This window comes from Paralichthys olivaceus, chromosome 13 (assembly GCF_024713975.1).
Source record: "Paralichthys olivaceus isolate ysfri-2021 chromosome 13, ASM2471397v2, whole genome shotgun sequence".
Taxonomy (NCBI): Eukaryota; Metazoa; Chordata; class Actinopteri; order Pleuronectiformes; family Paralichthyidae; genus Paralichthys; species Paralichthys olivaceus.
The window spans coordinates 7141329-7153477 of record NC_091105.1 but is presented as its reverse complement, the minus strand read 5'-3'; the positions used below and the strand labels follow the sequence as shown (position 1 = coordinate 7153477).

Sequence of the window (12149 nt, the reverse complement as noted above, 5' to 3'; positions counted from 1 at the left end):
ATTTGAGGAACATTGCATAACTCTGAGTCATATTTCCACATACAGTATTTAAAGTGAATATCATGTACACTGGACTTTGTTTAGGTGAAAGTGTGTGTGTGGGTGTGTGTGTGCTCATGTGCATGCTCATGTGTGTGTGTGTGTGTGTGTGTGTGTGTGTGTGTAGGTGTGTGTCTACTCATCAGATGACGTTTGTTTGCGGTCCCCCCCTATATCATCCTGTCCAGATGTGAGTTCCGAGTTACAGACAACTCGCTTTCAGAGAAGACTGTCACATCTTGGATCTGTACGTCCAACACAGCAGCAGGTAACCTCTCTTTTTACTGCAGCAGCTTCTCTTCTCAACACATTTCACTGAAACATCTATTTTTTAATAATATTTAAAGTTCATAGTTTTTGCATTCTGCAGCTTCATCAACTTTTTTATCATTTATTTAAGGTTAAAATGTAAAATATGGAAAAGAATATTGATTCAAAAAGAGTTTGATTGTGAACGTTTCTTTTTTTCGTTTGTTTCAGAGATGAATGCAAAATATACCTTGGCACTGATCCTGGCTCTGCAGGGTAAGACAATGCAATTACAAAAACTGAAGTTAAGGAATTGGATTTTTACTTTTGAGGCAAATGACTGAATGTAGATGCTTTGCAGCTCATGTTTTTATTTGTTGCAATAACCTACTACTGTTGCACGGCTCTCCTGCACTGTGGTTGACCTGCAAGATAAAGACACTGAGCTGCTGAAGCTAAAACATTTCACACAATTGTTTAAATGAATCAGATTTTTGGACACAATTTTCAAAAACCCAAAAAATTCAAAGCAGCTTTTTTGGCCTCAAAGGCACAATCACACAACCCCCCCAAAACAGTTGCAATTAACAATTTGCTCTTTTGAAATCACACATTCTAATCAGTTTTTTGGGTTTTAACATGTCAATCTTATCATTCTTTTTCATTCAAGTCTCCATGAGCCTGTGTGAGGTCCCCACCCCATCGCAGGAGCTGGTTGACAAGTACACTGCAATGAAAACAATGTTCTATAAGAGGCTGATGAACAGTTATCAAAAGCTCCAGGAGGCTGCTGCTCCTTTAGTGGAGAAATTCGGTGAAAGCGAACACGGAAAGGAGGCCAAGACCTACGTGGAAGGTGTGCAGACCAAGCCCGAGTTCCAGGCCATGGCTAAGATTGCCAGGTGAGTCTTCACTGAGAACACCCTCCCTGTGAGGACATTTTAGAAGTTTCAGGGAATTATTCGCAAACTGCCAAGTTTATGGAATGTATCAATTTAAACTTCAAATTTGCTTTGAAATGTTGTTGATGTAAATTCACAATTTCTTCTGAAAATATAACACAAAAGTTAAAGAAAACCCATAAAGCTTCTCCAGGCACTGAGATGTAAAGAGATTTCTTTTATCATGTGTCATCCCTGTTTTGTGCAGTGGCTTCGCTGAGGAGGTAGGACCCCTGGTAGACAAGGCCCGTTCATCAGTGCTGGGCGCATACGAGGAACACCTGCGTCCCGCATACGGCAACTACTTCAACGACATCATCGAGCAGATCAAGGTCTACCTGGACATGGTCATGCCCGCTGAGTAAAGACGACCAACTTGAACAACCTGTCAGCGTCCTGTAGTAGATGATAGCGAATATAGAAACTTCACCAGTTTAGGCTGAGAAGAGCAATGCACAATGCAAATACAATAACTTGCCTCTTTCTACAAATCAATATCTGTGCCAAATCGCGCAGAGGCTAAAACAGGGCAAACAACACCTTTGCAAATTGTGCATGTACAGTATTTTGTGTTTGATACACTAACCAAAGGTCTGTGTGTATGTATATGTGTGAATGAGGTCAATAAAAAGAACTGGAAACTATTTGAAATGTGTTTCTTCATCATGAGGCTGAAGGTTTGCTCACACTCTTAATATCTGGAAGCTGGAACTCGTGTTGTTCAAGGATCCACAATGGCGCTACATTGTATAATGGTATATGGTTATATACATACATTTCAATGAAGCAACAGAAATGCCAACAACTGTATATAAGATCAGATACAAATATAATTATAACTTTAAATGAGTGCTGGACACTGTCAGTGACAAAAACATTCAATTACAGATGGAAACACATGAAGCTGACTCATATTTTTAACGAATGTTATATAGATATCGTATAGAATGTTACTATATTAAATCCTAAGCTCACTAATGTGTTAAAGAACACAACTACTCTTCCAGAAGTGTTATTTATTTGGAAAGAAGGTGCTGCAGAAAGTTTAATAACTTCTCAGTGCTGCTGCAGTGATTTCATTTGAATAAAACTCACTGAAGCATTTCTTATGTTGAGTGGTAATAGATTTATTTGCCTGTTGGCAGATCATCTTAAATGGTGGCATGTTGCAAGAGCACCACTTCTTTTTAATTTCTGCCTCATTTGATGCATTCTAGTGATTATATCGCTTCAATTAGATACACGATGGAAATATCCTGACTGTGTGGTGACAGTGTCCATGACACAAAGAACATGGAGCTGATGGGATAATGTATCATACTGTATAAGCACTGACGGCTTTACCCGGTTTAATCATCACCTTTACAAAAACTTTCATCACGCCACTGAATCATCTGGATTTAATCAAGACTGCGAGCTCTGACTGTTTGATTCCTGCCGCTGCCCACAGCTGTCCTCAGACCGACCCAAGTTCTTGGGTCACAACACGCCACGTGAGGATGCGTGGATGTTTACTCAGGACTCTGGGTGAACATGTCGCCATGCCACAGAAAATTACTCAACAAGAAGACTTCAGACTGAACCGTCACCTATGCAGCGAGCTGTGAAGTTCATAGACTTCTGCTGAGTAGATAAAAAGAACGTCCTTATGTCATTGAAAAGATGTAAACTTTTCACAAACGCATCATAATAATGTTGGGATTTGAATGTGATGTCTGCTGTAATGGGTTAGATAAAAGTGATTCTTTTACTTTGGCTGAAAACAAACGTGATTATCTTTATTCAGCCTTGGAAAGAACAACAACAGTTTTACTTATTAACTATAGAGACAAATATTTATCATCAATATACAAATAAAACCTCAGGGCTGAACAAACAAACAGGGAACAAACTGTTTTACCAGAAATAAAAAAATAAAGTATTCCTTTGGATGGGATATAAAACACAAAACTACTAATTGCAACAACAACAATAAATACTTCTACTACTACTACTAACAGTAACTTTATTTATATAACACCTTTAAAGTACTGTCAAACTAAGCAGATACAGGATAATCAGAGGTAATTGCATGAATGCTTTCACACTGATACAAAACGATACATAAATAAAAGCATTTCAGTTTTATTACAAACGTATTATAAACTGATTCTTCCTGTATTTGACACAACAGGTAAAGCCCGGTGAAAACGTCGAGCCATGATCTGTTCAGGAATTACACATAAGACACGTGCCCAGAAGCATCACATTAAAACAGTAGTTTTAATTAAAATAATACGAAAACCAGAAAGAAGAAGGTAACATCACATAAAGGGATTTAAAGAAAGGTACTGAATCTGTGAGTGGGACCTCCAATACCATTATTGTTAGTAATTGTGCAAATCGCAAACACTGGAAACATCTTCAAAAACAAATCAATTGGAAAAACATTTTATATTTCACCAGGACCTTTGCCAGTAAATTCTGTGTTAAATGAGTTCAGGTGATCCTATATTTCACAGGAGGGCTGGAAGTGAACAAGAAAAAGTCATAAAGACGGAGCTGTCTTCCAACTGTGGCACGATAAATCTTATCTAACTGGCCTGAACATTTCATAACCTGAATTAGCCTGGATGACGTGTTCAACACACTCTAGACTTGGAACCATCTTAGAGCTGCTGCACTGTAAGACAAACGCATCGCCGTCTGTTATGCAAGTACCTCCTTCTCTAAGGTTGTGAACTGGAAAAGGTTAATGAATGTGCTACATTAATGAACTACTGACGTAATCAGTGGAGAAACAACACTGATTAAGGTGTATTGAGAATAACCCCCACCCGCCCCTCTCCTCATACAAATCAAATGAGATTAAACTTCTGACCGATTCCTGACAATGTTTAAATTCCCATTTGATGCTGTTTTTTATCAAGACACAATGTGACACAAACACAAACCCAACAACAGTGCGGGTTTATCTCCCACAGTGTGCACTTTGGCTCTGGGAGCGACAAGTCAACACGTTTACTCTCCTATATAAATGGGTCGGGCAAACAGGGCCTCAGCTTCGTCTCTGGAAAGCAATAGAGTGAGTACGGACACTTTAACTTCATTCTCTGGGTGTAAACGTCTTAAAATGCTTGAATACAGTGCAAAAGTCAAGATAGAGCACTAAGAGGATTGACATTTTTGACATTAGCTGCATGTTTGAGGTCAGAAGAGGTTTTGTTTTCATGCTAGAGGAGTGAAAAGATCAAACCAGGGAATATCAACCCAAATATATCAAACCATATGACAACATCTCACCCTAGTGGATAAAAAGAGTTGAGCACTAAATGTTACTGTTTTCTGTCCTCACAGACACAAGTGACATGATGAAGCTGCTGGTCGTTGCCGTCCTTGTCGCGCTCCTCGCTCTCAGCAAGTGTTTTTCTGAGTTTGAAATAGATGTTTGAACAGATAAAGAAATTGCTTTGGTTTCTTTCACTTACCTATTGTCTGTTTTTTTCTCTTTCTCAGGTGCTGAAAGCTTCCGTGTGGTGAGGCAGGCCGAGGAGGAGCAGGGGACTCTGACCAAAATCACAGACAAAGTCAAGTCCCTCTATCAAGGCACCGTCGACACGGCCAGCGGATACTTGGACAGCATCAGGGGCCTGAAGCTGGAGGAGAAGGCAAAGTAAGAGAATTGCAAAAAATGGCGGATTGATTAATGCAGAATATGAAAATTAAAGTGTAGATCTACGTTGTGAACTCTTCTTCTATGTGTGCAACTTGCAGGAATCTTTACAAGGATACTTCCCTAGTTTTGACCACCTACAGCGACATAGCTCGTGACCAGATTTACCACTTCTTCTACTCCCATCAGTAAAAAAACAAATGATTTCCAGTGACTGAAACTTTAAAAGCTCCACGAGAAAGGCTACAGCGTCATTTGACAATCTGACCTCTGGCTTTATCTGACCTCACCCGAACATCAATAACTCAGATGGCATCTTCAGAAACAACGCACCCGACTGTGTGATAAATAAACATCTCAAAGCTCGCCCTGAGGAAAATGGAGAGAACAACTTTGCGAGCAGAAGAAAAGAAGCAGCATCTTCTCATGAATTTTTCAGGGTGTCAGAATGAGCAAAATGCAAATAATGTAATGATCTATCGCCACCTACTGGTCAATTTGTCTCCTCACTGTTCCACCTATTAAAAATATTTGTATCTTATCTTGAAATAAAAATATTTATACAAACAAACTGTGTCTGGTGGATGAATTATACTTTTAATAATGAGACTGATGGAGTCATTTGTTCATGTCTGTTCTGTTTGTGTCATGTTTTCTTTTATCTCCCTGATGCAAAGGATCACGTGTTAACATCTGTGTGAATCTGCGATGAGGCGTCAGACTTTCATGGGCTGAGGCAGCACCCCGGACGCAGGCCCATGTCGCAATTAATAATGGATGAAAAGATGTAAACTGTAGAGAAACCGACCAGAGATGAATCACAAAAACAAAGAGCGTGTGAAGTTTGTTTTGTGTAATATCAACAAGCTCTGATTTTTAATTAATGCATACATCTACAACATGTGCCCTCTTCTAAAGCTGCAGCCGACACAAACAACAGATTTGCTTTCAAGCATCATTGTGTGTATAGTTGTACAAAAGATTTGTATCGTAACAGAGAGCCATAGGACAAACTCACATTTGCATGCATTTTAAGCATCACAATATTCCAATACTTCTAAAAGAATACTACTGGACCACTGTGTCTATGTGTACATCTACAATAAAGACAAATTAATTTGTGCAGTACCTTTAATATTTTTAAAGGTAAGGATCCAATCAGAGCAGGTAGGTAATAATCGACTCGGCCTCCTGCAGCAGCAACATCACTGGTGAAGAAGCCAGGAGTATTCAGAGTTGTGTAATCTGTGATATTTTAAAACAGCCCTTTCTAAAACTGCGTCATGGGGAAACATTAACAAATGTAGTAACACTGTTGTAAAATATTAACTTGATGTGAACTTCCCGGGAGAGTGAATCATATCTCCACTCTTTATCTTTTTCATTATTAGTTCTCGTATTGCTGCAAAAGCTGTAGTGTGTATTCATCCCTGACATAATTGTCTATTGTAGAGTGCGATTCACACAGACTGACCATAAACACTGAGCTCTCATAATCCTCATTAATGTTCCATCAAATGCCAGGAAAATAATAAAAAGCTACAGGAAACAGGGTGCGTCTCGATAACCGATCATGGACGTGTTGAAATTCCAAAGTTTATCTCAAGCCGAACAGGAAATGAAGCTGACTGGTAATAAAGCGGCGAGTTCCTCCCACTCACCTGTTGAAGGTTTGCAGGTATAAAGAAGCGGCCGATCAAACAAGTCATCGTTCAGTGTCTCATTCAGCTACAGAAAAACAGCACAACAACAAAAACAAAGCACAGAATGAATCTTATCCTGGTGCTCGCTTTGGGACTGGCAGGTAGATATTCTCACCACATTGTGTCGAAAATGAACAAGAAGGAATATTAGAAAAGTCTTTTAGTTTCAGTTTGTTCTCGTTGTTTTTGCAGGAGCGTCTCCCCTGGGGGATAACAAGGAGTGCCAGCCTCACTCCAGACCCTGGCAGGTGTACATGCACGGTGGAGGAGCGTCCTGCAGCGGAGCTCTCGTTGACCAGTGGTGGATAGTAACCACCCTTCTGTGTGCACCCGTGTAGGTACTAGTGGCTGTTAATGCCAAATAACAACTTTGAATGAATTTGTATTTTCTTGTTTTATAGTCTTATAACTAAACTTGATTTGATTTGTCAGTTTTCAGAAACAGTTATTAAGGTTTTCTCCTTAATAGCCGTGCTTTGGTTTAAATCCAATTTCCTCCCAAAATCAGCAGTTACATCACATTCGGGCTAATTTAAAACCTGGCTGAAGTGCTTGATATATTCCTCTTTGCTAAAATTCAACCATGTATTATTTAAATCGAGCATATTTTTTTCGAAACGTTTAATTCAATCGCTGCAGTGTTTTTGGCGTGACCTTCAGCCTGCAGCTCCGGTCGTGTCTCGCACAGTTCTCGTGACGAGATTACAAAGCTGAACGTTTTGTGTTTTTATTTTCCCACTCATTTTAATAAATAACTGCAGAATATAACATTATAATCTGCCTGGTGTCAGCAGAGGAGTCAGACAGAGAGTCATGAGATGAGTCTTTGTATTTAGATATTTAATTATTTGGTTCTTAGTGTTAATAAGACTGGAAACTGTTAATAAAACAACTGCAAATTCAACTTGTATTCCTGCTTAATAAATAACATCAATTAGCTTGTTGTTCTTGTCTGATTAAGGTTTACAGTTCCTTAGTCGTGGGCCTGTTTCTGCCTGAGGCCTCAAAGATCTTTATAAACCTCCTCCTCTCATCCCAGACCCCACAGCACCATTGTATCCTTGGGAGACCACAATGTGGCAGTGGAGGAAGGAACCGAGCAGCACATCCACGTTGCCGAGGTGATCCGTCACAGCCCCTACCGCTCGCCCCTCCACGGCCTCGCGATGGTGCGTCTGGCCAGGCCAGCTCGCTTCAACCAGCACGTCCAGCCCATCCCTCTGCCCAGCCGCTGCCCGCAGCCTGGGGAGATCTGCTCTGTCAGTGGCTGGGGCTCCACCACGCCCAATCATTGTAAGTCAATTTAAAAGTGCTATACTGTGGCTTTTACACCTCATTACCTTGAATCCACATTAGACTTCAGTGTAATTACAAGATAAACCTGCGTTCCCTAATCCAGTCCTCAAATATTACCTGTCCTACAAAGATTTAAACTACGGCTTCCCTGTGAGATCTCAGCTAAAGGCTCCTGGTTTCTATTGCAAACAAACCTTTTCCCTTGAGAACAGCTTTTAAAGCAATAGTTGAGAGCAAGCATGGCTCTGTCCAGTTGAAAAAATAAATTACTTCCAGCATTTCTTATTATTACAAATAACATGTTATATCACGTTTACCTAATCAGCACAAAAATACTACATTTAAAAAATCCTATTGGTAGTTTTGTCAGGGGGTTTCTTTACAGGACCATTCCTTGGACTGGCATACGACCTTCTGGAGTCTTTGTGGAACTTAATTTAGAATAACCTTAACGTCTTTGCTACTGAAATATTAGAAATGACAACAGAATTCTTCATACATGAAACCTACCCTGTTTAAATGCTTGCTGTCATTGGTTACACATGACTCCTATGTCCTCTTCAAAACACTTACACTGATTGACGTCCTTGGAACAAGTAGCATCGACCTCTTTAGAGCATTTATCATAAACTGGAAAGATACAAAAAAGAAGCTCTGTCACTTTTTTATTTTCATCATGATTCTGGGAAACGTTGGATTCTGATCAGCGGCTCATCAATATTCTGGTCACCGCAGCCCTGTCGAGGCATGAACGCTCTATTTTAATAATGAGTAAAAATGGGTTTCTTTAATCAGAGGAGTTTCTAATTGCCTGCCAAAATGCCCAGACAGTGATTGAGACTAATTAAAAGCGGAAGACCTTGAAAATGGTATTTATTTAAGGTTTAGACCTTATGCACCGGTGCCAGTAGTGGCACTGCATAAAAATGGAAACTAATCCGCAGACCTGCTGTAGGCAGGGGAAAGGGAGCCTTTGTGAGAGGAGGAGAGGCAGGTTGATGAGTAATGGTGGTGGATATATCCTGACGACTAAATTGTATTTATGTTATAAATTCGGATGACGTACCAGCATGATTTGAAGTACTTAGTTTGAAAGAATCAGGGCAATGACTCACCTTCATCCTTCTCCAAAACAGTCGAGCCTCATCAGCGTCTGAAGTGTATAACTGTGCCGATTGTGGAGGATCAGACGTGTATTAATACATTCCCGGAGTACCTGTACTGGAGCCTGGGCATGGTCTGCGCTGGTCAAGCGGACACAGATAACTGCCTGGTGAGTTTCAAATAATCTGTCTCTCTTTCCCCAGTCTTCCCCCATGTATCACTGCATTTTCTTTTCATTTTAACTCACTTCTTTAAATGCATTTTCCATAAACCGTCACAACAGAGTAGCTCATTCTCCCTCCCCCCCTTGTCCCTCCAGGATAATGGTGGCAGTGTGATGGTGTGCGGAGGCCAGCTGCAGGGTGTGCAGTGGTTCAGACATGGCTGCAGAGACCCATCTCACCCGAGTGTCTACACCAAGCTGTGCAAGTACAACGACTGGATCAACAATGTGATGGACCACAATACACCGACTGTGCCAAGTGCGACCACTCCAAGGATAATGACATGAGGCCTCAGACACTAATTCATCTCAAATTAGATTAAGTCTTTATTCTAATTATTGCAACACTTTTAGAGGTTACCCTTCCAGACAAGTAAGAAAATCCCAAAATCCAGATTGGAATATAATATATATCCTACACTCAAAAAAAAAGAATATAACAAATTAAAATAAAATGTAACACTTTATGTTTTATTCATGGTATTTACTGCACCCTTTACTCTGATTGCTCCTTTTTCCTCATTTGCCTCAGTAAACCCATTCCACAGCTGGCTAATAGCTGCTGCTAATTGGCTCTGATTCTTTCACTCTACATCATAACTCCACACACGCTGCTGTGTGTGTGACACTGGGAGTGAATTAGACGTGACAGGGGACATTTGTTTGTTCCACATGTTGAACACCAAAACCTCTAAATCTTGTGGCTGCCTCCTCCTGGAGGACAACATCCTCCGATCGACTGTTTTGTAATAATAAAATGGATTAATGACTCGTGATGAATGATAAATGAGAATCATCATCCAGTTCTGAAGTACACATCAAATCTATAGAGGCTTTTAGCGTCTTTTAGCCCATTGTTTTGGTTTTGACTTTAATGTTTTGAGCAAAAGGCCCCAACAAATGCTTTCACAACAGTGGACAGTGCAAGTTATCATCTGGTGAGCAGAGAGGAGCGCACAGCAGCAAAAGAGCCTGAAGTCACACTCAGAGGTCAAGGAGAGTAAATACTGGAGTTATATTTGTCACATGATCAGAACTTGACTCCAAATGAATGCAATGTTGTTTCATTCTTGTTTGCCAACACGTCGACACCATGTAAACTTTATAAGCTAATAAAACTGTCTGTCATTGTTATGTTCACATCTTCCTCTGACTGGCCGAAGAGATGAATCCATTCAAGTTTGATCATTTGGGTATTACACTCAGTTAAGAGGGATAATAATGTTAGCTATCAAAAGGATGGGTTGCCATTTTGCAAGTAATATAAATGTTATTCAGGATTGAAATATTTGATTTCAGTCGTAACAAAGAAATCAACAGAATGAGCCTAGCTTGGAATTTAGCACCATGCAAATATTGCCCTGATTAAAGTCATGCAGCTATAATGTAGATCACCACTAGATGGAGCTAAAGCCCAGTCATAAATAAACACACGGAGCAGACATCCCTGTGTGAGAGGAGAGAAAGAAAAGCTCTGCTCATGACTGTGTGGACAGGTGATGTCAATCCCAAAGTGTTTTCCAGGGTTTTATGTGAACTCATCAATATGTCTGCAAAAATTTGTTCAGGCAATAAACACATGGATCAAACGTAATAACACAGAGACACAAAGGAACAGTGGAACAGAGGAGTTGGTTGCACACACACACACACACACACACACACACACATACACACACACACACATACTCCCAAAATCACATGTGCACACACAGACACACTTCCATGCAAAGTGACTGACAGCTGTGTCCATAATCACCCGTGCAGTTGCAGATATAGGAGCGACCCTGCCATCTGTTCTCAGCATTTCTCTCCCATTCCTCACCCCCTCTCCCCTGCTCCCTCTCCCACCTCAGCGGGAGACAGAGGACAAACTGAGGGGCCGACTCTGGTAACTGTGATGCCACAGTGTGATATTAATTGCTGTGGGTTTTCGGAGCTGCTGTTTGTGTTGTTGTTTTTTTCAATTTGGAGTCATTGTTTACAATTCTGGGGGATTTGGCTGATATCTATTTAACAGCTATTGTGTCTGTAATTGTTGGTTTTTTCAACAGATACAATAGATACTTCACTTATTCCCCGAGGCGACATACCAAATACAACAAGCCTGAAATCCTGTGGGAGTATGTATCTGTCTCTTTGTGGATTTAATCCTAAATAATATGCAGTTTGCTGTGGTTAGTTGAATGTGGTCTACCTCCTGGTGTGATGTCTCTCCTGATTTATCAGTCTGCTTAAGACATATGAAGCATCTCCCTAATAATTTCCACCGGCTCTCTGGGAGTTAAAAAGAGTTATATTATGAGCTTCCGCAGACATCACACCCCATTTCTTATTTCATTTTATTTATTTCCCCTGCAGCTAAAACAAGTGCAAGTCATTTTAAGAAGTTAAACAGAAATAAACAGTCGGGAGGTGATGGACCAACACCTGCTTTAAAGTTTTAACTTATTTGATAACGGTGTTCAAGGCCTCATTACCAGTTCTATGAGGCAGTACTGTGGCACAAAGGTGCTTTCAGCTCAATGCTAATATATCATCAATTTATTTATCCATCCATCCATCCATCTGTACCGCTCATCCTTCGAGGGTCGTGGGGTAAGCTAGAACCTATCTCAGCCAACACACCCTGAAGGGGTCACCATGTGTATCATAGGACCAACATACAGAGACAAATGAATGCCAACATGCTCACAGTGAAAGTGCTAACATGTGGATGTATTCAGTTATAGTGTTTGCCAACTGTTGATCAGACTGTTATCATCAGTTTTGCAGTTATTTGTTCATGAAACAAAGTCCTGGACGCAGTGAACCTCATGATGGATCAGCAAAGTGATTAAAGTTCCTCCTCTCTTGGACATCAGAACCAAATGTCACGGCAGCACATCCAACAACTGTCGGGACATTTCACTAAAAAATGTAAATGTCAGCGCCACGACGGT

The 12149-nt window shown here is 40.4% G+C and overlaps 3 protein-coding genes across 3 annotated transcripts; all 3 read left to right on the top strand.

The window, feature by feature from the left end:
* The first annotated feature begins 93 nt into the window (after positions 1 to 93).
* apoa2 (apolipoprotein A-II) lies at positions 94 to 1873 on the top strand. Its single transcript, XM_020092535.2, has 4 exons — positions 94 to 307; positions 520 to 564; positions 959 to 1190; positions 1438 to 1873. Exons 2-4 carry the CDS (start codon positions 522 to 524, stop codon positions 1592 to 1594), a joined length of 432 nt encoding a protein of 143 aa, XP_019948094.1. The 5' UTR covers positions 94 to 307; positions 520 to 521; the 3' UTR covers positions 1595 to 1873.
* A 2325-nt stretch (positions 1874 to 4198) lies between these two features.
* apoc2 (apolipoprotein C-II) lies at positions 4199 to 5452 on the top strand. Its single transcript, XM_069537130.1, has 4 exons — positions 4199 to 4293; positions 4566 to 4625; positions 4725 to 4881; positions 4983 to 5452. The coding sequence occupies exons 2-4, from the start codon at positions 4577 to 4579 to the stop codon at positions 5071 to 5073; spliced, it is 297 nt and encodes a 98-aa protein (XP_069393231.1). The 5' UTR covers positions 4199 to 4293; positions 4566 to 4576; the 3' UTR covers positions 5074 to 5452.
* Positions 5453 to 6505: 1053 nt separating this feature from the next.
* LOC109633174 (trypsinogen-like protein 3) lies at positions 6506 to 10339 on the top strand. The gene is made up of 5 exons (XM_020092814.2): positions 6506 to 6685; positions 6777 to 6918; positions 7624 to 7877; positions 9017 to 9153; positions 9304 to 10339. Exons 1-5 carry the CDS (start codon positions 6649 to 6651, stop codon positions 9493 to 9495), a joined length of 762 nt encoding a protein of 253 aa, XP_019948373.2. The 5' UTR covers positions 6506 to 6648; the 3' UTR covers positions 9496 to 10339.
* Positions 10340 to 12149: the final 1810 nt, after the last annotated feature.

Bases quoted from the DNA above. Each gene is read 5' to 3' on its own strand.
- apoa2 (XM_020092535.2), top strand. From the start codon at position 522: ATGAATGCAAAATATACCTTGGCACTGATCCTGGCTCTGCAGG. The intron at 565-958 runs GTAAGACAATGC...TTTTCATTCAAG, and splicing joins ACTGATCCTGGCTCTGCAGG to TCTCCATGAGCCTGTGTGAG. The intron at 1,191-1,437 runs GTGAGTCTTCAC...TGTTTTGTGCAG, and splicing joins GCCATGGCTAAGATTGCCAG to TGGCTTCGCTGAGGAGGTAG.
- apoc2 (XM_069537130.1), top strand. From the start codon at position 4,577: ATGATGAAGCTGCTGGTCGTTGCCGTCCTTGTCGCGCTCCTCGCTCTC. The intron at 4,626-4,724 runs GCAAGTGTTTTT...TCTCTTTCTCAG, and splicing joins TGTCGCGCTCCTCGCTCTCA to GTGCTGAAAGCTTCCGTGTG. The intron at 4,882-4,982 runs GTAAGAGAATTG...TGCAACTTGCAG, and splicing joins AAGCTGGAGGAGAAGGCAAA to GAATCTTTACAAGGATACTT.
- LOC109633174 (XM_020092814.2), top strand. From the start codon at position 6,649: ATGAATCTTATCCTGGTGCTCGCTTTGGGACTGGCAG. The intron at 6,686-6,776 runs GTAGATATTCTC...TTGTTTTTGCAG, and splicing joins GCTCGCTTTGGGACTGGCAG to GAGCGTCTCCCCTGGGGGAT. The intron at 6,919-7,623 runs GTAGGTACTAGT...CTCTCATCCCAG, and splicing joins ACCCTTCTGTGTGCACCCGT to ACCCCACAGCACCATTGTAT.